General features: G+C 42.0%; 2 protein-coding genes across 2 annotated transcripts; one reads left to right on the top strand and one right to left on the bottom strand.

The window, feature by feature from the left end:
* Window positions 1–715: 715 nt before the first annotated feature.
* On the bottom strand, window positions 716–10,733 carry LOC117461706 (angiopoietin-related protein 1-like). The gene is made up of 5 exons (XM_034103583.2): window positions 10,484–10,733; window positions 6,371–7,208; window positions 4,746–4,939; window positions 3,370–3,640; window positions 716–2,474 (listed from the first exon to the last, which is right to left on the bottom strand). Exons 2-5 carry the CDS (start codon window positions 7,170–7,172, stop codon window positions 2,287–2,289), a joined length of 1,455 nt encoding a protein of 484 aa, XP_033959474.1. The 5' UTR covers window positions 7,173–7,208; window positions 10,484–10,733; the 3' UTR covers window positions 716–2,286.
* Window positions 10,734–13,118: 2,385 nt separating this feature from the next.
* On the top strand, window positions 13,119–22,938 carry LOC117461827 (protein zyg-11 homolog). Its single transcript, XM_034103792.1, has 14 exons — window positions 13,119–13,315; window positions 14,719–14,884; window positions 15,776–16,566; window positions 16,745–16,885; window positions 17,349–17,525; window positions 18,182–18,246; window positions 18,453–18,552; window positions 18,761–18,811; window positions 19,532–19,693; window positions 20,126–20,173; window positions 20,646–20,846; window positions 20,932–20,984; window positions 21,831–21,928; window positions 22,318–22,938. The coding sequence occupies exons 1-14, from the start codon at window positions 13,313–13,315 to the stop codon at window positions 22,497–22,499; spliced, it is 2,238 nt and encodes a 745-aa protein (XP_033959683.1). The 5' UTR covers window positions 13,119–13,312; the 3' UTR covers window positions 22,500–22,938.
* The last annotated feature ends 3,674 nt before the right edge of the window (window positions 22,939–26,612 follow it).

The raw sequence follows: 26,612 nt of genomic DNA, 5'->3' as shown, positions 1-26,612 counted from the left end.
ATATTTAACCTTATTGTCTGTTGACGTTAATAACCAACCCTGACTCTGTTATCTCCTTTAAAGAATGTGCTGCTGCTGCACTTATTCTCAGTTTATGACCGGTCAACTCTCGGTCACAGAGCCTAAGAGTCAGGCAAGTGATTCAGTGTCTCCAGATGTTGAGGATATCTCCAGTGTGCCCAGCTGTTGATTAACTCTCTGTAAACTAGTAGGCTGGGCAGAATTGATGTGGCACCGCACCCGTGCAGTCAGAACCTCTGGCTGCCGTGACTCGTGATGTGAAATTCTCCGGCCGATACTTGTAATAAACACCAGTGTTTGACATCAAAGCTCCAACTCTCCTCGTGTCTCTCGGAGTCCTGACTCTCCATTGCTGCAGACGTTTCCCTTACAGTTATCTGCATGACTCTCACAAGATACGTTTGAAAGGGGCAAGAAATCTGAACAAAGATTACAAATGACCAAATCAAGAGCTAAGTACAACTTGGTTAACAGTATGAATCAGCATGTCACATGAGAAGCGTTCTTCTGAATCCAAATGAGGAAGAATGTCCCTTCAAGTGACGCTAAAGTTCTACTGTATGCTACAACTGTTATTGTTATATTGTTAAGGTGAGTCATATAGTGACTCATTGGTTTCAGCTTTTATTGCTAAACATTTTAACATTATAAAGCCTTTTTTATTCAACATCGTTTTTTTCCATGTCCAGCTGGCTGTGACCGGTCTCGTTTCTTTGTGTTTTGTTGCTTTATGAAAGTGTGTTGAAGATATGGGTGTGAGGGCTATTGTGGTCACTGAGAAGAAACACTCACAATATGAGGTTTCTATTTTTGTCTGAGACACCAAAGGCAATGCAGCTCCGTCGTTCAAAGCAGACCCAACTGTTCAAAAAAAGGAAAATAAACCCCCAGCTCCCCTCTCCTCTGGGATGGTTCCCCTAAAAGGATGCCACTTTCCTTCCATACCGGCGATTACAGAGCGCAGGCCCACTGACTTTAAAAGATATTTTACGAAAACATACAACTCAAGCACTTTTGTGTGGAAAGAATGTAAATGTCTCTGTATTTATAAGGAAGAGTGGGGGGATATAACTCGGAAATCTGGACTGATTCCATCCCAGTTCATCCCCTCCCTGCTCTCTTTTTCTTTTTTCATCGTGTCTGGTTTTCATCAATGTGTTTCTCGTTGTCTGTCCCATTGCCTAACTTTCAACACGCTTGGTTGGCATATTGTTCATGCTCAAAAACAACTCATCAACAAAACGCTATTCCATTTTTCGTTTTTTTCATCAACAATGATCATGTTTCCCAGAATCATGCTGAAATGACATCAACAGCCAAATGAGAAAAACACATAACAGCAATTTCCATACGTGCAAGCTCACTTTAGAAATGATTGTCATTTATACAGTTAGGACATTTGTTATTTTCTCTATATGATCATGTACTGTTCCCTCAGGACACCTGGCCCTTTCCCCTGTTATGATAAGTTAATTGTACGCATAAATTATCATGTCTGGTCATCTGCACTTGGACAAAGTAGTTTAACATAGAGTATTAATGTTGTTTTAAGTGTAGGGAGAACACAAATTAAACAAGGCTGTTTTTGTAATCAGGTGTATATAAAAATATGTATTAAACCACATTCCTTCTCAATCTCTTTAAGGCGCTGGGCTTTTTTAGATTTGGAAGTGGATACAGAGTATAAATATCTGTATTAACAAGATGTATTTTCCAGCTCCCAGCAACTATAGCACAACGTATATCCCGTATGAGTGTTCCCTCCACATGTTTATCTTGGCAAGATAGGAAAAGCTGCTTTCAGATCCTGTGAGGCTAAAGCTTATGAATGAAATCAATATGAAGGTTCTGGAAGGATGTGGCACCTCGTCTCCACGGGGTGACCCAGTAATGAGGAAAACACTGCAGTCTCATAAACAGATAGACAGATTGCATTATTTGGAATAATATATGCAATAACATTCAGAAGATGTTAATTTCAGAACATCTTCTGAAATTATACTTAATTTGCCTGCACCAACATATTTGTTGATAAAAGTAGCATTATGGCTTACTATAAATAGGAATGCCCCCTAAATCCCTCTTGTTGTGCATCTATTACCATATAAAGTGAACAGTCCATGTCTGTTACAGAAGGCAGTTCAAGTCACTATGATGATTGGTTGTCTCCATTGGTTGGGGAAGTTCTTGTATCTAGGATGAACCAGTTGCTGCTGACTTATCCAGTCACAATGTTTCTCCCTGGCCTCCACAGTTGCCACTGGTTCAGTCTATGGGCCTGATCAGCATACGGACAGCCTTCATAGAGTAGAAGCCTCCACCGTAGTCGGCCCAGAAAATCCCATCTTGGAATTTGCTGCGGTAAACGCCTCCGGTGTACCAGACACCGTTCAGGTTGGCTTGACCGCAAGCGTTATACCACCAGCCTCCTTTATGGAAATGGGCACAGTTACCTGTAGTAGGGAAACAGGAAGGTTAATAACTTTTATAAAACATCTACATATTTACAGTTTTTTTAGAAAATCGTTGGTTTCTATTTTGCCTTTTCAAGATAGAGGGACCAGATCTCTGGAGCTTCTAACTTGTAGAATCGTAGATGTTAGCATGTAACGTTTGCTGGTTTTCTGTGTTTGCTAGCGAAGGCTACTCTTTAGCCGCTTACATGCTCAAAATGATGGACAAAGAAGTGGAAGATGTAATTTTGTGCAATTTGCCCGGTCATAATCACTTTCAATTTTCATTTTGGAATGCATATTAATTACATCATAAAGCATTATGGGATTCGTGGGACTGATGGCATATTTCATTGGTCTTTGATCTACGACAGTGTTTCTCAAACTTTTTCGTACCAAGGACCACTTAACCAATAAAAAAAACACTCGCGGACCACCTAACTCAAATATCCAAAATGGCATCGTTTTTCTAGAACAGATTACAAATCGCCTGAACATGGTACAAACAAGTAGCAACATGTGTGATGAAGGTGTTGCGCTGGGCTATACCATGCAATCAAAAGTGAAACTTAACGTCGCTTAATTGCGGAGATATTCCCGCGAGAGTGCAGAAAACTTACATTTATTTATTTCAAATGTGAAATGTTACCAATATACTCGCGGACCACTAGGGGGCGCTCACGGACCACCAGTGGTCCACGGACCACACTTTGAGAAGCACTGATCTACATGACCCTGTTAGAGAAATCTGGATTTCAAGAATGTGTAATGGGTATTTATTAAGGGACTTTGAAGGTGTTTTACTTTTGACCAATATATAATGTTTGCTCGATTAGATGTGAAAACTAGGCACAATTTCAATAAATAATCATAATGCATTTTAAAGTTCATCTACCTGAGTAGGCGTCCTTGTCTCGATCCAGAGTAGTGAACTGTTTGCCGTTGTCGCTGCTCATGGAGTCCCCGGCGTTGCCCTGGTAGGTGCCCAGTCGCAGACGGTATCCCTCGCTCTCAGGCTCTAGATGGAAGCTGCTGTACTGAGCGTACACCTTCTTGTCCATCCAGTCCTCCAGCTCCACAAGCAGCTTGTAGTCCCCCTGCCTCCCCAGGTTGTAGATGCCCTCCAGACCGAGCCAGTATTCTCCGTCTATATTGCCAAAGCCGCTCTGAATCAAAGGGAAATTAAAAGGAGTGTTAGAGAAAGATCACAGGAAATAACGAGCATTGTTTTTCATGTGGTAGCCTGAGGAGTTTAGAAACATGAGAATTGTTTGGGAAGATAAAACCCCCTTGTGAATAAGGCTGTGGGATTGTAACAGAACAAACAAGAGTTTTCTTTTTGATGACACTCGGGTTGTGGTTCTGTAATGAAGACAAACTACAAAGCTTCAAAAGGAAAAAGCTGTTGCAAAAGATTACCACCCTTTCTTTGAAATGATTAATGTTGTAGAGTGTAGGCAGCGAAATAAGCATCCATCCTCGAAATGCTGGTTCATCACTTAAACCCAACAGAGCTCTTAGATCACGGCTGCTGGTGAAAATGGCCTTGGCGCGTATGCTGAATAACAGCGAGCAATGTACATCTGGCCATGTGCCTGAAGAACACTTCACTTGGTAGAGGAGGTTGAGGTTTGGGATTGGGGATTAGCTTGGTGAGCCAGCAGAGGATGAACGATGTAGGGTTTCAGTCCAGGGCCTCCTCTCTGGTGCTGTGTGTGTGTACTTGTGGTGGCTTGTTGAAAGAGCACAGAGGCAAATTAAGAGATTTTTTAGAGAGCAATTTAGCTTCCAGTTACACATGCACGAGCCTGGCGAGGTTGAACGGAACACTGGATCGCTGAGGCTGCCAGCCACGATATACTCCATCTTATTCTCCCATAGCTTTGATGAGAGGGTCTATATGTTGCGCAAGCCAACCAGCTATTCATCCAGGAAGGCTCCATAGTAGTCGCGGTTTAGAAAGAAACCTCTGCAGTTTGAGCTACGGAAAATACCTTCCTAGTGGGCCGTCTCATGTTTCATAATGGGAATCTCAAACCAGATAACCCTCCACGAATACTGCTGCTGACGGGGCGTTCTATTTTACAGTTAGTGAAAACACAAGGAATCTGGCCTAGGAAATAGTCCAGACCCCAGATGGTTCCGCTACATGGGTCATATACTGTAACAGCCCCCATGTTGTCTTTAGATGACCCAAATATTGAAGTTGGCTCAGGAGAGAAGACAGAAAAATAAGACAGACAGGGTGGGGGAAGTGTCATATGTCAACACCTTGTAGCTATCCCAGTTCCTGAAGAAGTTAATGGAGCCGTCTCGCCTGCTCTGGATAACGGTCCAGCCGCCGTTGTCGATGTCCTGTTCACACCAAGCCTGCACTGGCCTTTCTGCTTCGTCTGGTCTGATCAGGTACATGCCGCTGGTGCTGTGGCCAGCTTCCTGCGCGTCGAGGCAGTCTCTGAAAGGACCTGAAGGAAAGGACAAAAGAGAGAGGTGGGCATCTAGCCGTGGCTATTTAGCTTTTAGCAGGACTATATCTGGTTTCATTTTTTTCTTTTTTTCCCCCATTTTGATTACATGTATGTTCATGTGGCAAAACTCAGTTTGTTGTGAAAGTTTCAAAGGAGATTTTTCAATGCCCATTTTTTTATTCTGAGAGCCTATTATTTTGAAACCTCAGAAGTCAGAAAAAATATGCAATTAGAAAAGGCCCATTGTTCTGTTTTCTGTTATGCAGAAGACGTCATTTGACCTTACAGACTTTATTTTTCTTCTTAGGGCAAAAGCATTACCCGCCTCACTCTGCTTTTGATTGGCTAGAATGTGTTGCCTTTGTAGGTTTCGTTGGTTATGTTTAGGCAGGAGAAGTGAGTTTTAGGGTTTAGGGTTAAACGCAATATAAATATTAAAACATGTATCAAAGAGTCTGATTCAGGTTGAAACTCAGTTTGGGTTTGTATGACAATGTTACTCTGTTGTTTCAGAACATGATTAAGAGACATTTAAATTGAAGTCTGACAGAGGGTTGAACTTTTAGGGAATCTGGTAAACAAGAATAAAATCAAACAAACAAAGAGTAATAAAAAACACATTTATCCAGCAAAGATGTTTAGGGAGTCAGGCAAATAAAATGACTTTATAAGATATGACCCCATTTGTGGTATGAAAACAAAACAGGAACAACTTAATAGATACTTTGTAAAACCACTGCGATTAACTGCATTTTTCCAAAGTAATTCAACATTCTCATTAGCATAGCATGTTGACTAATAGCTTATGAAGCAATGAGTTTATGTAAAGGGAGAGCAATCCTCTCCAGGCTAATGGTAAAATAATAATGTAAAGGTTTAGTCCATTCATAAAGTATAGCAGAAGTGCCTCTACTTTGTGGTTTTTGAGGGGTCTATACACCAGTCTGGGTTCTGTCTACATCTCACATGCAATGGAACAGTCTTGTAAGGGATCGTTTTCGTACACAGCTGTACTGAAATCCTACACACTTTATTATTCTTGGGCGAGGGCAATCTAAATGTGTCAGGAATGTACTGTTGATGAGCAAAATGGCACTGGTTAGGTCTTTCTTTGCTTTGCTTTAAGTCCCCTGCCTCAGTTGAGACGTTACAACATTTGTATTTCCATCCTGGTTTGTGTCCTTTCTGTTGAGCCGGCAGCAGAGTTCCAGCTGAATGTGAACATCTTTGGCCTTTGAAAAAACTACACCACTGGCCCACCTGCAGCTGTTTTCAAACTTAGGGATTCATATTGTGTCACGGCTGGCCTCCAAAGTCATGACTGCTTTACATTTAACCATGACTTACATTACATTTTCACGTTTGAAACAATTCATATATTATTGAAATGTAATGGATGGATTGGTGGAGCATTCTTCTCTCACTTACCTTCAGCACTGAAGTTTCTCGGTGGAGGTTTCTGAACTTCCAGGGTGCCGCCCGTGGGCGACGGCCCAGAGCGAGAGCCCCTTTCTCGGGCGAAGCCTCGGTTGTTGTCCCTCTGGATCTCGTTGGTGAAACGTGGCACACTAACAGGAATGTTCTCAGGCACCACCTGCACACGCGGAGGTCCCAAGGGTGTCTGGTCATGCCTGCGGCTGTACACCTGCATGCATTGCTCCTCAAGTGCCCCAATCAGCACTGACTGGTTGTTCACTACAGCAGACAGGGCAGCGTATTTGGACTCCAGCTCTCTGTACCGGGATGCCAGGCGCAGTGACTCTGAGGTGGCATTGAGGATGCGAGTCTCCAGCTGCGCCAGCTCCAGCGAGTTGTCCCTCTTCCTGATGATCTCGTGAAGCAGCTGCATGTACAGCTGGGTCACTCTGGAGTTCATGTTCCTGCTCTCTTTCCTCAACAGCTTCATTTCATTCACCAAGTTGCCGTCCACATCCACCACCAGCTTCAACGTTTCCGTCTCCCTACGCTGCTTCGACAGGACGTCCCGCACTCCAGCCACATCCAGGCGTGTCACTCGATCCTTATCGGTAGAGTAACCGCGGGCGGCACATATGGGTCCTGTGATCTTCTGCTCAGGAACCAGGAAGGTGTAGGAGCACTTCTTGCTTTCCCCATTGGCCTCTGGAGCCCTTCGTATCCGGGACAGGATGGGGCTCTTTGTGAGGGCTTGGCTGTTGCCGCAAAACGACAGACCAACCAGAATAAATACGCTCCATGACCCAGACCCCATGGTTCCTTCTCTCTTTACCACCAAGTAGCTTAAGATCTATAACAAAACAAAGTTTGGACCATTTGACATGAAAGTTGGTACACCCATGTCCCCCCTTAATGAATGTTAATAATGTTCATCCTGCATGATCATCGGGTCAAAACATGTCAAATACATTGGTTTAAAACAAAAAAACTGCCCACAATGACCATGTAGATCCTTTTAAATGTATTGTCCTCAGCATGTGTGAACATGTAAGCAAACTGATTTAAGCGTTTAGCTTACTTATTTAGCATTACACATGTTAACATGCTATATTAAGCAATAGAGTGCCACAATGACGCGTCCTAAAACCCGGAAGTAATTTAGCATTTTAGCATTTCCGGTTCTTCGAACAAAAACCAATGCAATTTCTCCATAGGATTTTGGAAAATAGCTCGAAATAAGGTCTGTGGTTGACACAAATAGAAGAGACAGATCACCTTTTGTTCAACCGGATGATATCCACATGTCTACCCTACTTTTATAATTTTCTAATCATAAATCTATCGATCATGAATCTATCGATTAGATTTATGATTTTAAAATTATAAAAGTAGGGTAGACAAAATGTGATCTGTCTCTTCAATTTGTGTCAACCACAGACCTTATTTCGAGCTATTTCCCAAAATCCTATGGAGAAATTGCATTGGTTTTTGTAGAAGGAACCGAAAGAAGTTTATTTCCGGGTTTTCGGATGCGTCACTGTGGCACTCTATATAGGCCTGTTAACATTGCCATTAGGCGCTTTCACACCGGAGTACTTTCAGCAGTGGAGTGATGAAGAGGTGTCGGCGTTCTGGCGATTTACTCGGAAGGCTTCAGGCTTTATTTTTTTTCTGATGCACCCCCCCCGACATTTCATGTGGCCGGACTGGGTCAGTTTCTAGGGCTGAATTGTAGTCCCAGTGCGCCCCTGGGTACAGAAGAGAGCTTCCACTCAAGACTCAACGCAAGAGTCTTGCCTAATTATAAAACTAATGAGCATGCAACTGTGTAGTGAAAACTAGCAGACTTAGGCAAAGACACAGCTAACATATCAACTGCTCTGCCCCAGGCAAGATGTGCCTTCTGGCACGCTTGTGGTCGAGTTAGAGCAGTGCCACCCATCCACCACAAATCTGTTATCGTAACTCGGATTTTCAATACATTCCCTCATGGGTTCTCTTTCATTACAGCCCTTACCACATCTGTATCAGGTGTCTGGGTGTGGGCAAGTGCTGGGATCTGTTTTTCATATTTCTGTAGATTTACTGGCTCAGAACTTCTACAAACCTCCACTTTAGTCTTATAGTGTACCTGTGCTGACTGGTGTGGAACATTTGTTAAAAACCTCTTGATGAGGCCAAAGATTTAACTGAAAATTGAAATATTTGATACAAAATGTACTTAATATGGCCAGGGATTACACGCTACCAGGATTTATGAGGTATATCGGTAAATAGCAAAATGCTAGTGATGGTTAAAATTATGATTCACATGCTCTCTTTAATTTCTTCTTGGTTGGTACAAACAAAATCTTAAAATTGGGTGAGGAATAAAAGAAGAAAATGTGTTAAAAGAGCAGTAGGAGGAGCAGGAATCCCTGATTTATGAGTAATGCTTTTCTGGAGTCTATTTTTGGAACGAAAGCTTTTGTTTTGATCTTATTGGTTTTGACAGCACAACGAATGCAGCAGGGGAGGGTGACGTTGGCAAATCCATGCTAAGTAAAATATCCCACCCTCCGTATTAAATGGCTCTGGAAATGAAGCCAACTTCAGGGTGATTTTGGACCAAATCCAACCAGAAGGCAGGCTATGTCTGGTGGATATGGCTGAGGGGGTGAAGAAACCTTCATCCAACACCTCAGACAGGAACACAATGTGACGCACTTCATATCAGAGCTAATCAAAACTAATCTGTAGAGGAATTTATGCCAAAAAAAGTAGAATTAAATGAGTCCAAGACAGAGACAGCAGGGACTTTGAATAATTTCCCCGGTGTCCTCTTTACATTTCTTGCACTGAAGAGTCCTAACCACTGGTATTGGGAGAGATCCCAGAGCATAGGCTGCCGTGTTTAATCATTGTCATGAGAAAAAACACGCCTTGAGGGAAATCTATAACAAATAGTTTTTAGTACAGTGACTTATCCACTGACAAAAAGTCTGAGCTAGCATACCGTTTTTAAAGCTTAAAAGTTCAGCAGCATAAGAAAATGCCAGTTTAACATATGGAAGAAGCTGCAGATTGTTTAGTCTTGGGTTATAAACCATCTGAGAGGAAAGGAAAAGGCACTTTAGGAAAAACTGGCCACTCAAAAACACCCTGGCACTGTCAGTCCGTTAATATCACCCGGAGAGTACTTTTTCCTGTCTTTCCGTAATCACAGGTCACCCCCCTTCAATAGCTCGGCCTCAGCAATTGGCCCGTCTGCACGTCTCCATCCCCACAATATGAATCTCACAGCAGTGACAGTGTTTACACAAAGGCTCCTCAGCCAGGGATCTCTTCGGCAGTCTTTACCACCAGGTTGCCCTCATGTCGTTCACACCCTGCTGGTCTTCATCAAGTCGACCGCAGCAGCAGACGTGTTTTTTTTGTTTACTTATTAAAAAGGAGTATATTCATCTTCCTCGTCGCTCTGAGCCAGACCTGACCAAAACCCAGCTACCTCATCTGTATTAAAGCAGTCCTTTCAATCAAGCAGGTCAAACTTTGCGGCGGCTGTTTTTTCCCCCAGCCCAGAGGAACACGGAGACACTGCCAATCGGCCCACTCACTCTAAATAAGTACCACTGAGCTCTCACTGCCTACCGCTAAGCCCCCCAATTAAAAGATTTATCTCACGCTAAAACCCTTCACAATCCCTTGGAACACAACATGTAGGCCTACTCCCCACCCCCCAATTTCCCTCCAACTTTATTTAACCATACATCAAAAAGCCCCACATTTTCCAGTCTAACTTTGTTGTGGCTTCTGCTTCTGGCCAGCGGATTCTATGAACTGTGCCAATTAAGCCACAACTTATTCTGATGGTGCCACTGATTGGGTCCGTCTGCTAAGAGACCTGATGCACCAACAATGATGGTTAACAAACACCAGATGTATACAGAAATTAAAAAACAAATATAAGTTACTTAAAATAGCTTAAATGGATACTTTAACTTCAGCAATGTACCATTACTCCACAGATTAATGGAAGTCTATGACTTTAATTTAAAAAAAAAAAAAAAAATCTTAAAAAATCTTAAAAAAGATACAAAAGTTAATTTCCTAAGTAGCCTGATCACAGAAACAAAAGATTCTTACCTGTGTCAATGAGTTCAGTCCAGAAATTGCAGGTATTATACCCAGCCTTGGTGTCTCAGTTTTGATTCATACGCAGGTTCATGCTCTCCATTCTCCTCCTCTCACTCTCCGTCTGTCTTTGCTCTCATTTAGAATGAAGGCCTGCTACGGCACGGGCAAACACCGTCCACTAGGAGAACACTGGAGGGTGGTCCGTGTACAGAAAGAGGGAGGCTGATGGTGTGACTTTCTCTGTCGTTGGAGCAGAGGGAAGGCTTGGCCCTGCCTTCTTCCTCTGAAGTTCGGAAAGAAAACAACAACTCCTCCTAATATAAAGTTTCACCACAAATAAATAACCGACCCGGATTGGCTGTGAATCAGCAAGAGTGTTGAAGACATTTCAATTCAGTCTAGCTGTCATCATGTCATAGGGTCCTGTTTACAATGTAACACTGTCTCCCAGGCATGCTGTCTGTCTGTCAGGGTAGGAGCTGATGAAATACACATACATGTCTCTCTTCCACACACAGCCTAATGTATCAAAGTCTACTTACTCGCAAAGCTGTTTCCCATCAGCTCTAATCTAATGACTGACTGATTCTGGCAATCCAGTAGTTTAAGCATATTCAATTTGCTCTTGTGTTTGCTCTGTTTATGGGGTGTCTCTTGTGGCAATGCGAGGGCTTTTTGGCAGCTGTGTTTATTTGGTTACGAGGACAATATGCAGACAAAAAAAGAACGCCCTTCAGCTAAATGCTTTGGATTTAGGAGGAAGCTCCGGCTTTGATGCATGGGGATTCTCTGCGTGGGGAGATACAGCATGTGGGAGGACAGATTAGTTTATGAGGACATCCATAATGTAGAAGAAGTGTTATTGCCTGTGCATGGTGCATGTATGAGAACATGTGTTTGTATGCGTGATTGGAAGCATGTGTCTCCATGGTGGCTGGGTGTATATAGAGGTCGCATGATTTAAATAAATTATATGTAGAAGAACATGTGTTCGCTGTTCGGAGGGAAGCTGAAAAATACATTTTGGGCTAATTCGATCCATGCCTGGAAATCTTTATCTGCAACCCATTTAACAAGCCTGACTATTGTGTAGTCTAGAGCCGGTGTTCCCAACCTTTTTTTTCTCATGGGACTCCTTTCCCATCATTGAGTTAATTGACAACAACTGACGTAGTGACATATGCAGTCGATATTTCACATCATAGAATATTCCATGCACGGTAAAAATAGTACAGAACAACTTACAAAAGAGCTATTTTTAGTCTGTATTTTCTTTTTTTTCCTTCTCCATGGCACTTTTCCTGATGTTTATTTAGCTGTTTTTTAAAGTTCATATCTTAAATGATAATCTGAACTTTCTAAAGAATCCAAATTCTAAAAAAATATTCACAGACAAGACATGCATCAAATGCTGAGATCTAGGCTAAAAGTATGTATAAAAAAGTCCTACACCTCTACAAATCTAGAAGGCCTTGCGCCCCTTGAAACTTTGGCAAGCCCTAATAGTCGGAATTCCAGAGTAAGGAACCAATGCAGTCATTACTTATGGACACATTTGCTGAGTCTCTTTTTATTTTTAACCTAATACTAACCATGTAAACAGGACTATGCTATATTAGTCCCCACATGTAACAGTTGATATGTATTTCCGCTAGGTAATGTCTTTCTGCACTTTATTAGTGTACCATAAATGTTGACTAATGAGACAACATTTATTTTGGTATTTAGGGACTCATTATTTAATATCGAATTTGACATTTGACTACAACTATCATAAACTAATAAAGTTACTCTCTCTCTCTCTCTGAGCCCCTCCTTGTGGCTAAACGAGTCTATTACCGCCGGCACCTTCACAGTTATTGCAGGTACACTGCTTTGCTCTTTGAAAGATATACTGACTTTATGCAGGAGTAGAGGAAGAAATATTCAGACAGAAGTAAAAGTCCTGCATTCAGAACATCACTTGAGTGAAAGTAGGTCAGTATTATTAGAAAAATGTGTTTTAAGTATTACATGTAGAAGTAGGCCTACTTATTACAGAAAAAAGGTCCCAGTGTGTGTTTTCCAAATGTATGATGTTTTTGGAATGACATTACTGCTATACTTTAAAAAGTGGGACAAGGTTTCCAACTCATAAAGGAACTCTAAATATGTTTTGTTTATTTAAGAAACTACAATTATATATCACCAAATCTGGAGATAGATTGTTTTCACAGGACAGAAAGGGTATGACAAATTGTTAGCTAAACAATAAATAAGTAACTAACGCTGTCAGATAAGTATAAAGTAGGCTATGCTGCCTCTAGGATGGTGTTGATGATGTCAGCATAGCATACATGTAAAAAGGCCAAATGAAGAAGTTTATCTCAGATTAAGAGCAGTAGGCCTACTTGAGTATAATGTACTGAGTTACATTCCGCCAATGTCTGTGAACATGTACAACGAACTTCTTTGTACATGTTCACACACACATATATATATATATATATATACAGTTAAGAGTCAAGTAAATACTGATTAAAACTGTATTAGCACGAATGAAAACACACGCTAACATATCCTGAAACAAGCCCCTCAAGAAGAAGAAGAAGTAGAAGAAGAGCCCGGTTACGTCACGCGTATTGACCAATAGGAGCAGGTCAACTTGTGACAGTTGGTAGTGTACTCGGCGGACAGCAGCAGCGACTGTAAACAAAACAGAAGATTTAATAACTTTCGTCGAATTGAAAGAAATGTGTATAAAGACGTCCTTTAATTTAAAATATTGCTGAACGTCGTGTTACCGTAATTATTATAATAATTGTTTTAAGTTTCCTGTCGACTGTTTTCTTCTCAACCATGGTGAGTTTGACCCCGTCCCCTGCTGTTATATTGACAACGTTACTGTTGTGAACCGAATGTGCCGTTGACAAACGTTTTTAGCCCATATAGGCTACCGCCCCGTGGGAACATGTTGCTTTTGTCCACTGTGCCCCACAGAGACCGGCAGGATTAGGTGGTTTAAATGGGCTTTACTTGTGTAGTGTTGCGGATAAAATTAGACACCGACAGCGTTAGAGATCCTGTGTCAGTGTGGATCTGTTGATCCCTGAAGAAAGAAGCCTGAGAGACAACTGTCAGGGCAAAAATGTCCTTCACAATTGTTTTTAATGTACAGTAACCAGTGGCGTTTCTATATGTACAAAAGTGGTGGGGCACAAAAAACGTAGATGTCTATATATAAGCTTCTGCAGTGAGGTTCATGGCTGGTGAGGCACTGGCACTGGCACTGACTTCAGGTTTACAAATATTATCTTTTGACCTAAATCAAAATATAATATTATTTTCAAAAGCTTTTTTTGTCTGATGCTTCGATTAATTTTAAACAGACAGTTCAACAAAAGGTTACCCAAAAAATGTAATTTTATCATTTAAATATTGAATTGTTCTCTCTTAGTAAGATCCCATTTTCAATACAATTGCAGTCTTACCTTGACTTGAAGATGAAGTCCATTTGCCTATCCTTCTGGACAAAAATCTCTATTACTTTTTTGTAAAAGTCCTCCTTATGTTCTTGTAGTTTCAAAAGTCTATCATAAATCTAATCGATAGATTTATGATTAGAAAATGATAAAAGTAGGGTAGACATGTGGATATTATCCGGCTGAACAAAACATGCATTTATCTAACAGGTACGTTTCCCACAGATCTTATTTTGAGCTATTTTCTAAAATCCCAAGGAGAAATCTCATTGCTTTTTTGTGGAGGGAAGCCATGCGCAGCTTACTTCCGGGTTTTAGGACGCCTCTCTCGTCTCCTCTGGTCTCCTCTTCACACACCACACTTTTCGCGGCACACGTACTTACAGCCAATCAGCTCTGAATGATGTGAGATGACGTATGGTGGGGATGGCAGCTCTATGCCCCTATGGTCATTATTTTTTTGCCACACACATTAAATAGGACAATACTCTGAGCATGCGCAGTGTAGTTTTTACAGTCACCGTTCACTTAGATAGTGAGATCAAGGGGCAGGATCGGGTTTTGAGTTTGATCGGAGTATTTGTACATAGATATCTTACACCCTTTACGATGTAGTACTATTTAAAACTCCACTTTTAAATGACGGTTTCACCTAAATATATTTTAAAAATATATAATATGTTTGTTTTTTCAGTAATTTGTCTGCATTTTGTCACTGCACTATACCTTTGTAATGATTTGTGATGACCCAGTAGTTTCTGAACACCCGCCGCTCCATTGCAGGATGCTGACGGCCCCCAGGCCCTGTGTGACCTCTGCTTGGCTCAGGTGTGCAGCAGCCTGGAGGCTCTGTGCAGCAGGAGAGCAGACGGCTCCCTGGGCCTCAGCTTGGCCCCGGTGTTCCCACAGGAGATGGCAGACCAGTTACTGCGCAATATGGCGACTAAAGGTAGGTCAGGAGGATAGAAAAAGGATCTGACAACATCAATATCAACAACTGCTTCTACGAAAGGAGAGAAGTTCTGTTACAAGTGGTAAACAAGGGCGAAATGATCTTACTTCACCAAAATGTGACTTAGGTCTTCAGTTGGAGACATTTTTGTCCTCTGTGGGGGACATGACACTTTATTACCAACACCATTCATGCAGTTTATTTGAGTCCTAATGTACTGTGAAAAGCACATTCTGGCCTTTCAGGTATGTAACAGATCTTCTGTCTTTTCAAGTAGTTGGAACACTAGGCAGTTAGGGATATAAGTGATCAAATATATAGAGAGATATTATTTCTGAGCTTCATGAGGATGTCATATTTTTTAGTCTTATTGATATTATATTAAGATTTTAGAAATGTATGTAAATGTCAAGTCTGTCAAAACACACATTTATATTAATGTCTGTTGCGGTGGAAACCGGGACTTCTTCTCATTTTCAACTTAAATTATAATGCATACTTGAAGAAAACAGAGCACTGACTGAGAAAAACTATATTTTTAAGTATTTATTTGTAATTTTGAACTATTATTAAAGTTTATAATGAGATATTTTTATTACAAAAAAGAAGAATCCCAATATCAAATACAATTTGCATAATAACAAATATATACAATTGTTGAGAAACATATTTATATATTTTTTTAAATGTCAGTTAGTTTGTTGCTAATGTTAAAAGAAAAGAAGGATTCTCCAGGCAAACAACTTTGAAAATAGCAATATCCTTAAGCCACCCCATCATCATATGATTCATGAGTTTACAATGTACTATGCCAGGAGGCTGAAATGATGGAAAAGTGTATTCCATCAACACCAATGAGGCTGAACTGATGCTACTTTTTCCTACAAGGGATACTGAATGACACAACTGTTGGGATTTTCCAACACTGCAAAGAGCTCCGCCTGCGCAGAGCATCAATCCGCCGCTGTACGGTGTCTGCAGAAGCCTTCCGCCTGGCCCTCTGCCCTCACAGGCTCCAGGAACTAGACGCCGCCTGGGCCTCCGGTGGCCTCACAGGGGCTAACATCGTCTCGGGCCTGGCCTCCAACCCGGAGTGCAGATCAAGCCTGCGGAGGTTGTGCCTCACTGGGCTACATGTGGACTGGGAGTCCCTGATGGAGGTTGGAGTTGGCTTCAGCTCCCTGCAGGGCTTGAGGACACTCATCATGGCCAACACAGACCTGACTGATGCTGCCCTGGAGGATATCTGCTCTCTCCCTCAGCTGGAGAGCCTGGACATCTCCTGCAGCGCCGTGTCCAAGCTTACTGCACTCCTCCGTTGCAAGAACACGCTGAGATCTTTCATCGGTCACAAGCTGCAGCAGCTGGATATGTCGCCTCTCAGGTGTCTCTCTGTCCTCAGTCAACTGCACACCCTCAGGCATCTAGACTTTTCAGAGGACCACTTTGCTGTGGATGACAGTGACGGGAAGGACGGGGAGGAGACGGTGCGGCAGCTTCTGGAGGGGAGTGCTCAGGTCCTTCCTTCACTTGTATCCCTAGATATCTCTGGACGGAAGAGGACCAGTGAAGCATCAGTCAGAGCGTTTGTGGAGGCCAGAGGTGGACTGGTGTTCTTGGGCCTGCTAGCCACCGGGGCTAGCTCCTGTGAAATCCTGACTTCACAGAGAAACTTAAAAGTAAGGCGCTAGTGCTAGCATCGGTCATAGAGTTGACGTCGGAGCATGGTATGGGCAGACACTTAAGCTGGAGTCTCGCATATGTTCCTCATTATCCTTTGACTTGAGGCTGTTTGTATATGCCTGCTGCATTTCCTGTTTCTCTTTAAAATGCTGATGTGCTGCTGTGTATGTTCAGGTAACCGGAGAGGCAAATGAGAACCAGGTGTGCGAGGCCCTGCGGAGGTACAGAGACCGCGAGTGTTTCATACGAGAGGCCCTCCTCCACCTCTACAATCTAACCACTGACATTGACAAACCTCGGCCAGACATGCTAAAGGTACTACGCATATCATTGTGCTGGAACAATGTCTTCAAAGCGTCATTTTCTTTTTACAGACATTTTCATTTGAAAGTCTTTCTTCCTCATTCTCCTTTGTAAAGAGGCTAGTATTTTCCATCTGTTCTTTTCAGCTAAATGGGAACAAACTGTACAGCTAAAGTCAAGATGTCCTCTGACCTGACGTAGTAATTACTGTATTTTCGTCGTGCTCGCAAAGAGGAGGTTGTGTCTAGTAAAAGAGAACAATGCAGCCTCACAGTTGTCTGGGTGAGTTTTAAGAGGTGGGAGGGTCAGCGAGACACGCTGTCCCATCACTGTCCACACAACTGACACCCAAATTCTAGCTGCAAAGGCGAAGAAGAGCACACGCCAAAAGCCCCCCTGCCTCACCCCCCACATTCAGCCCTTTCCATCTGACTCTGAAGCACATGAGTTGTAATGCACTTCTTGTTTCCTGCAGCTGGTTCTAGGGGGGATGCAGAGCCAGCCCACCTCCCTGCACATTCAGCTGGTGGCCACAGCGTGCGTCTTTAATCTGACCGCTCAGGACCTGGCAGAGGCCATGCCTGTCTGCCTGCTCACCTCCACCGTCACCCAGCTGCTGGTCGCCATGGAGAGCTTCCCCAGCCACCAACAGGTCAGAGGACATGCTCAGTGTTCCACATGACAGGCCCATTTTCATATTGTGTAGTTTCACAACAGCACCAAGTGGCACTGTATGTCTCTCTTGCTGCCAGGTAACTGCCCTTCACCATATTGTGACCTTAGATTTGTAGCATTTTGTTACAACTCCCTATTTTCTATAACCTTCATTTCAATCCTTTTTCATAGCAGCCATACCTCTGTCAAAAAAGCAATCATACGCCTCTATCAACACATTCCTTATCATTTTCTTAAATACATCAATGGATATGATTCTAGATACGTCTCTTCATTTTCATTTCCCACGGTGCAACGTAGAACAATACATCCTTCCCCAGATCCTTCAAACCCCTTTCTAGGAAAACACACTACAGGAAACGGGACACCCCAAGGAGCACAACAGGGCCTCTTTAATTTCCTGCGCATTTAAACCCCATTTTAAACTTAGCATAGTTGTTTTGTAATAACTGAATTGCAGTGTGAAGTTATGCAAATCCTTTACCATGGAGGGAGCATGTATATAAATGATAGTATCATCAGCATAGAGGTTTATGTTGGATTGATTGTCCATTCCTTAACCTTCAGACAGTATTGAGTTACTTCATAATGCCTTCGTATTTTCTTCCACCCATGTGGTTTCCCTTCCTCCAGGTGCAAAAGAACTGCCTGCTGGCGCTCTGCAGTGACTACATCCTTCAGGACATCCCTTTTGACAAGTTAGTTCACGGGCCCGCAGTTACGCAAGATAATCAGCGCTCTCAAAGAATGGCACTGTACTGTTTTTCCAGCTAAAGTATATTTTGTCTTGAAATCTAATTGCCAAAAGAAATAGTTCCTCCAGATGTCAAAATGAAGACTCAAATGTCTGCCCATATGTTTGTAATACTCTGTTCCTTATGTCCACAATGTGATCACGGCTCAGGTATTTTGCGGCCACGCTGGTGATTAACTGGCTGCGGAGCCACCAGGATCCCACCCTTCAGAGGATGGCGGTGGCTGTCATCTCCATTCTGGTGGCCAAGGTCAAGACACTGCTCACTTACTGTGCATTAGTGTGCTGCAGGGAAATAGTCTAGCAGCTGTGAAGAGCCCTGTGCTCAGCCACCACCTGTACTTCTGCGGAAATAGTTCAAACATCCAGCTTTCATTTAGTCCCTGTGTGATAAATATGTTCTGCTGTGACATTTAGGAAAATATAGAATTTAATTCATTGATTGGTTTTATTTGCAGTTGTCCACAGAGGAGACGGTTAAACTCGGCAAGGACGTCTTTATTATGAAGGTATGTTAACACTTGCGCACTTTAGCAAGGTCCCAGCTTAGCACTTGATATGCACGACTGTATTTCTAGTCTCCCCCTTTCTGTCTTTCTCACCCGCTCTATTTTCCATGACCTACCATGTACTCATTTGCTCACTGTCGCTCATTGCTCCATGCACTCACGGTTTGACGTTACCCCGCTGTTCAATTACGCCACTCTGATTCTCTTTGTGTGTGTAATCAAGCCTCTCTATACTTTATTTTTCGCTTATTGTATGTCCATTGTTGTTGTTTTTTTATTTGCATTTTAAGATATTAGTCGGTTACAGGGCATACATAATGAAATCAGATACAATTCAAAAAAAAAAACTTCGAATAACTAAATAACAATCCATAAATCTAAAAAATCTAAAGATAGAAATAGAAAAAAAGGAGGGAAAAAAACTAAATAAAAACCTTTCTCTTTGACTTTGGTGTTTTTCCAAGTTATATATATACATGTGGTTTCTTATTTAGAGAAATACCACAACTAAAATGTTCCCTAATGATCCTCTTTTTATCTTGATTAGTTTATAAACGTATGTCCACTTGTTGATATGTTGTTTAGGTCAATACCACCACAAGATGTTGCCTCCATTTCTACAAAAGCATTCTGTTTTCTCCCCTTTTTAGCTTTTAAATGTCTCTTTCTACCGCTCCATTCCGTCTCATGTCTTCTCCGCTCATGTCCTCCATCCCACAGCAGCTGCTGGCTATAGTGCAGCACAAAGCCATGGCGGGAGTGGTAGACTCCACTCTGAAGTTCGCCCTCAGCGCTCTGTGGAACCTGACGGACGAGATGCCCACCGCTGCTCGCAATTTTATCGAGTGCCAGGGCCTGGGGCTGTATGAGGAGGTTCTTGAGGTACAAGGGCTCCAGAAACACACGTTAATGCTCGAATGCACCCACCCACCGACACACACACACACACACACACACACACACACACACACACACACACACACACACACACACACACACACACACACACACACACACACACACACACACACACACACACACACACACACACACACACACACACACACACACACACACACACACACACACACACACACACACACACACACCTACACACACACACACACACACACAGACACACACACACACACACACACACACACACACACACACACACACACACACACACACACACACACACACACACACACACACACACACACACACACACACACACACACACACACACACACACACACACACACACACACACACACACACATCTTTTCATGCTGTCCCTTTTTTGTGTTCCAGACTTACTACACTGAACCCTCCATTCAGCAGAAAGTTCTTGGTCTTCTGGTGAGTGTGTGTGTGTGTGTGTGTGTGTGTGTGTGTGTGTGTGTGTGTGTGTGTGTGTGTGTGTGTGTGTGTGTGTGTGTGTGTGTGTGTGTGTGTAAGCTTATCTTAGCCTAGCTTACACATGTTACAGGTCAACCAATGAAACAACATGTAACCTTTACATTAATAAGGGATTTCTCTGGGTTTAAAGAAAGTTCAAAACCCTTGGGATGATTGTAAATACAAAACTCAACAAAATGTATAACATGATGAGTCTCTGTTTTTAGTGCAGAAATGTTCCATGTTATAAACCAAAAGTTGTTTACAGCTTTTTGCAATCGTTCCCACATTCAGGATGGAATAATCAGGCAGCGGCTGAATTTGAGAGTTCTTTCAAATATTTACATATTGCTCAGAAATGTTTCAATCATTTGAGAAATATGATTAAAATGAACTCCATGTGTTGGAAATCTGCTGTCTCTCTCTGTTGCAGAACAACATAGCCGAGGTGGAGGGGTTACAAGGGGACATGATGGAGGAGGGCCTGCTGGGGCACATCCTCAGCCTGCTGCAGGACTCTGAGGTGGAGGTGGGGGTCCGTTACTTTGCGGGGGGGACTCTGGCACAGCTCGCCTCCAGACCTGAGGCCTGGACCCTGGGCGACGAGCTCCACAGCAACACCGTGAAGCAGCTGGTGTGTGTGAGAGAGGAGCGTTATAGGTGCTCGTCTACATTTCCCCTTTGGCTCTTGTTTAAAAGTGTATTTTCTTTTGTTCCAGCATGATTCGATAATGACATGGAACCAACTGGAGAGGGAAATGGTCTCTTACAGGTGACGAAACAGAAGTGGAGTCTTTAAAGGATGCGTCAGCTAGCCAATCAGAGCAGACTGGGCTCTGGTTTCAGACAGAGGGTGAAAAGAGGTTCTGCAGCACAGGCAGTATGAGAAGAATAAAGAGCTTTTTCAACATTAAAGCATGGAGACATGTCCCAGTAGAGACACTACATACAAATGTGAAATAATAATAATAACTTCAATTTATATAGCGCCTTTCAAGAAACCAAAGGGCGCTTTACAATAGAACGAGGGGCCGCGGGGGACCCACAAAGAAAACGGTCGAACAACAGGGAGAAAATAAGAAGATAAAAAAACGAAATAAACAAAGCTTGATTAATAAAAAAGGAAGAGGAGAGAGCTAACGGACAAACAGATGTGTTTTGAGTGCTTTTCAGTCAGCAGCCCTGATTTCAAGGGGGAGGGGGTTCCAGAGGGTTCCAGAGGGTTGGGGCTGCGATGCTGAAGAACACCTGAACATAACATTATAAGGCCCCTTTATTAAATCTCCTCATTCTGTCTATTCTATTTAACATCAACCGACATGTTGCATAACACTTTTTGTTGTCGTTTCCTATCAATAAGACATCCTACATTCTCTCCACACTCTACCATTCCATGTGGTTGCTGATTTAGTGGTCTTTTAGAAGGGAATCCACACAGACCATCACAAGAGAGTTAAAATCTATTAACAACACATTTCTATGACTGACGTGTCTCAGTTTACATTCCCTCTTACCATCGATGCCAAAGAAAATAAACATTCCAGTTATTAAAGCATAAAACAAAACAAAGAAAAAAGGTTGTATCCCTGTGCTTTGTCTCCTTGTTTCCACATGTCAGGTCGTTCCGTCCATTTTGCCCTCTGCTTCAGACTTGGCAGCCCTCGGGGGTGCAGCTGTGGGCAGTGTGGGCCATACATCTGGTCTGCGGTCAGAATAGTAAGACACACAAACACCCTTCTGAGGGGGTATTTAGGGGGAGATTAACAACTGGGATTCACAGGGGTGGATTCATAGGGGTCAGCATAGTCATACATCATGTGTTACAGTACTGGAGCTGCAATGATAATAAGACATCACCTTTGAGAAACTTGGTCGTGGAAATGTTTTACTTGTAAACTAGAAAATAATCTATAGATGAAACAATGTTTGAAATAGTGGCTGCCCTTTACTGTATTTCATCATTTAAATATACCACTCATGTGCACCATATGTAATATTCAATAGATGAATGCAGACTTCTCCGGAGTATTAATATTTGAGTGTAAGCGTGCTCAATCTGCCAATCCTCTCACATGTTATGCCAACGTCTTCTCTCTATCCTCTAGCTTCACATTACAGGAGCATGATGCAGAAGGAGGGTGTGACTGAACTTCTGCGGGCTTTGGCTGCACATCCCGACACACACAGCGACATTAGAGACCTGTCAGACAGCATCCTGCTCATGGTGGATCAACAGCAGAATGGCTCGGCGTCCACCAAGAACCACACAGAGCCTCAGAACTCTTGACAAAAGTGGAATATAATTTATTTTATTTATTGTTGAAGATAAAGAATTGAATCACATTGGAATTGTTCTGTCAGAATAGTGTAATTTATGTCAAAATCTTTATTTAAAATGCTAATTTAATTTTCAATTATTTTGCGAGGAATAAAGTGTTTACATACGTGAAATTAATATGTTTGGTAATATTGCATAACATCCCACACCTGTCACTAGGGGGTGCTTTGGTACTGTAGCGTCAGGGCTTTCTGTCCCTAAGCTCTGTGTTTGTACAATATTTACTCAGCACATGATCAGACTTCAAATCAAACATGATTCCAAGCAAAATATTAAAGCCACCTGTTTATCTGTCTGTACCGAGTGCATCACCATAAAGCAGTGATGCTGGAAAACAAGTTATGTCTCTCTCCCGGTATCCTAGATGCTGAATTTATTTTATTTTATATAACACAGCTGGAAGACAGAACCGCTTGTAGGCATCTACAGTCTATTCTAAGTTGCCCTATACATAAATCCTTTTGAAAAGTGAATTAACAACCTCCCGTGAATATATGAGTTGTACCACAGTGTTAAAATGTCAAATCCCCTTTAATTTACATTTTTGAATCCCCTAGAGCAGGGGTGTCAAACTCAAGGTCCGGGGGCCAAATCCGGCCCGCAACTTCATTTTCTGTGGCCCCACAAGAGCTTGCAAAGAATATAATATGTTTATTACACGGTTACACTACATGTCCCACAATGCATCTCAAATTAGACTTTTTTCTCGGAATCTGACTTTTGTGATTTTTCAAGATTTCACTTATTTATTTTAGTTTTTTCCAGAATTTTCTTTTTAAATCATTTTGTGACATGCGCACTGAAGAGACTTGCAATTGTTTGCCCTAGACTTCTGCTTTCAGACGTAGTTAATTATGAAGTTATTACCCTATCCGATAATAAACCAATGCAGAGGCAATAATGTATATAATACATTATTTTAGATATATTGAATATTTATATATTTATTCTTATATAGTCTTATATATAAAACTGGCCCTTTGAGTGCAACCATGATGCTAATGTGGCCCTAGTTGAAATTGAGTTTGACACCCCTGCCCTAGAGGATTTTGTGCTTGTGATTCAGCCAGGTTAGTCATCTTGTTGCCAGTGGTAGGCTACTGTATATAAGACAGAAAAAAAACGGCGTAAACTGATACAGGGTCAGCATTTAATCACCGCTTCACCATTAATGTCACAGAGGCAGTCCTGGAGGGTTAAAGGTCATGCGCCCCATAATGAACATGGTGTGGTGTTACGGTAAGAAGTTCAAAGGCAAGAGAAGTGTGGGAAAATGCCACTGCTTTCCAGGCAACCCAGTCTCACTGCATTTCGTGTTATAGTCACGACATTTAATCTATTGATTCGTGTTCATCAACACGATTTTCCCCTTTATTTTAAAAAGCAATGTATTTCTATTGGTAGTATGTTTCGTGCCTGCACAAATGTCTCAGCTGTGCACCGTTATGGTGTAAATATAGCCTATTTACCAATTGGATCAAAAATATAAAAGTCAGCCGAATTAATGTTGATACTGCAAACGAATCACGTAAGGAGGTGAACAGAAAAGATAAAAGTGGTGTTCATTGCCTTATTAGGTTTGTGGTTTCAAGAGCCCATAAATAATCAAGTGACACACGAGAAAGCGACAGGAAGAAAGACTATCAAATAACCCGAGGAAAGAATTGTAAGAGTAGTGTGACATTAGCTTTTTGCCCGAGATATCAAGTAGAAGATTAATACTACTGTCAGGTCTGTGCTCTATGTATAAAGTTACAGCCAGCAGCTAGATAGCTTAGCTTAGCATTTGGACTCGAAACAGCTAGCATAACTATTGGGCGCTAACAAAGTCTGGTTAGCATTACTAGCATTAAAGCTCATACAAATAAACATGTTTGATCTTTACAGAAAACACAATTTGGGGAGGTAATCTTTCGGATGCTAGCAACTGTTTTCAGTAGAGAAATACACACAATTATAATGAATATTTTGAAGCATTAAAAAGCTGGATGATATTAATGACAGGAATACATTGAAACTAGACCCAAAAGAAGGATTAATGCATGTCAGAATACATACACCTTGTAAAAGTTCAATGTGGTGTTTAAAATACGTTCTTTACATGCATTCTCTATGGACTCAACTCAAATATAAGCCATAGCTGTTTTCATGTGTTTCATGTCTTAATGCTAAACTAATCCGCTTGCTGTAGCTTCATATTTAGAAAACAGACATGAAAGTGGTATCAATATTGAGCAACAACGCAAATAAGCACCTCTCCTAAAAAGTCAAACAATTCATTTCAGAGTGCAGAAGCAAAGACAGAAATAGGTATGTTGACAGGTGCAAAATAGGATTTATGGACACAAATATCACAAGTTAAATAAAGCATTGGAGGGATAAAACTGGAGATTAGAGAGGAGTGAAGAAAGTCATTAATAAATGCAAAATATCTCTACCATGCACTGTTGACGGAACATCCGGAACAGACAACATTGTGGAGTTATGGCGACAGCATGATAGTACCTTATTCAACTGTGTCCAAAGTGAACTGTATAGGGTAGATGATATTGATAACAATGAGTCAATGGTGATAATGCCACATGAGGTGTGCAAAGCTATGAACAAGCTGTCGGACAACAAAGCCAGTGGCGTAGATCATATTTCTGCTGAACATCTTAAATATGCTCCTAAGATAGCTCCTCTTCTTTCTATCTGCTTTACTGCCTTTATGAGTCATGGCTTGTTACCAGACTCAATGTCGTCTGTTCTGTTGGTGCAGTTATTAAGGACAAAGCCGGTAAAGGGAAGCCTAGACAACTATAGGCCCGTAGCGTTAGCCAGCATACTGTCAAAAGTCCTAGAAAGAATTCTGCTGGACAGATTAGATGACTTTATTAACTCAACAGATAACCAGACTGGCTTTAAGGCTAAACATGGCACTGACCTGTGGATATACGCCTTAAAGGAAATGGTTAACACATATAGAGGTAATAACTCCTCAGTTCTTATGTGTTTCATTGATGCTTCTAAAGCGTTTGATCGTGTTAATCATAGGAAGTTATTTGTTAAACTGAGTCAAAGCGACGAGCCCAAATACATTGTGAGAATTCCAGTGGCGAACCGTGTCTATCACAACTGGACCTTCTGTAGACACACACACCGCCCCCCCCCCCCCCCCCCGCCGTTATAATGTCCGTCTTTTCACTGAATTGTCGTCTTCAAAAGGGTACTCACAACAATTCCGCAACAACTTCATCTTCACCTGTTGCACTTGTCATTTCAACGTTAAAAACAATAAAACGGCATGAATTGCTTCGTCACATTCATCTAGATCCTCTGTCTCGAGCCAGTGAACTAGCGGGCCTTCTAGAAATACCCTGGAACCGAGGGAAACTCTGGAAGAACACGCCCATTGGCTACAAATCAATATATGATTGGTTGATCAAACTGTCAGTCCAAACGTACGCTCTCATTCAGTGCAACGGCCAGGCAATTCGATCAAGGATGTAGAATACCTTGGTTGAAGATCAAGATCTGATTGGTTGCTTTCTTTTCTAACACAAAACCACTGAATTGCGTAGTGCATGGTCCGAGAAGGACAAACAAATCAACGTAACACTAATATTACAGATCAACAACACAGATACGATTCTCATTTATTCATTCTATTTATATAATTAAATCTATGTTGTGTTTGTTTTATCTGAGTGTTCCAGGGTATTCTCTGAATACCTTGAAGGCCCTGACGGTTCGCCACTGGAGAATTCTGGTCTACTGGTAGGCCACCAGACTATGCAAGTCAAATGGGCAATAGCGTCTCAGCCCCATGTGGGTTAGCAATGGTGTCAGACAAGGTGGAATGATGTCCCCAGTTCTTTTTAACCTTTATATTGATGATCTGTCCGAGCGACTGAGAGTCTGTAAGACTGGATGCATGATAGGTAGTACTCTAGTGAACCATATTATGTATGCAGATGATCTTGTTGTGCTGAGTCCATCTAGCGCTGGGCTCCAGCAGCTTCTTGCTGTGTGCTCTGTGTGTGGTGTGGAGCATGACATCAAATACAACGCCAGTAAGAG

The sequence above is a fragment of the Pseudochaenichthys georgianus genome, chromosome 17 (assembly GCF_902827115.2).
Source record: "Pseudochaenichthys georgianus chromosome 17, fPseGeo1.2, whole genome shotgun sequence".
Lineage (NCBI taxonomy): Eukaryota > Metazoa > Chordata > Actinopteri > Perciformes > Channichthyidae > Pseudochaenichthys > Pseudochaenichthys georgianus.
Note: the sequence above shows the minus strand (reverse complement) of the source record. Positions and strands in the feature narration are given on the sequence as shown.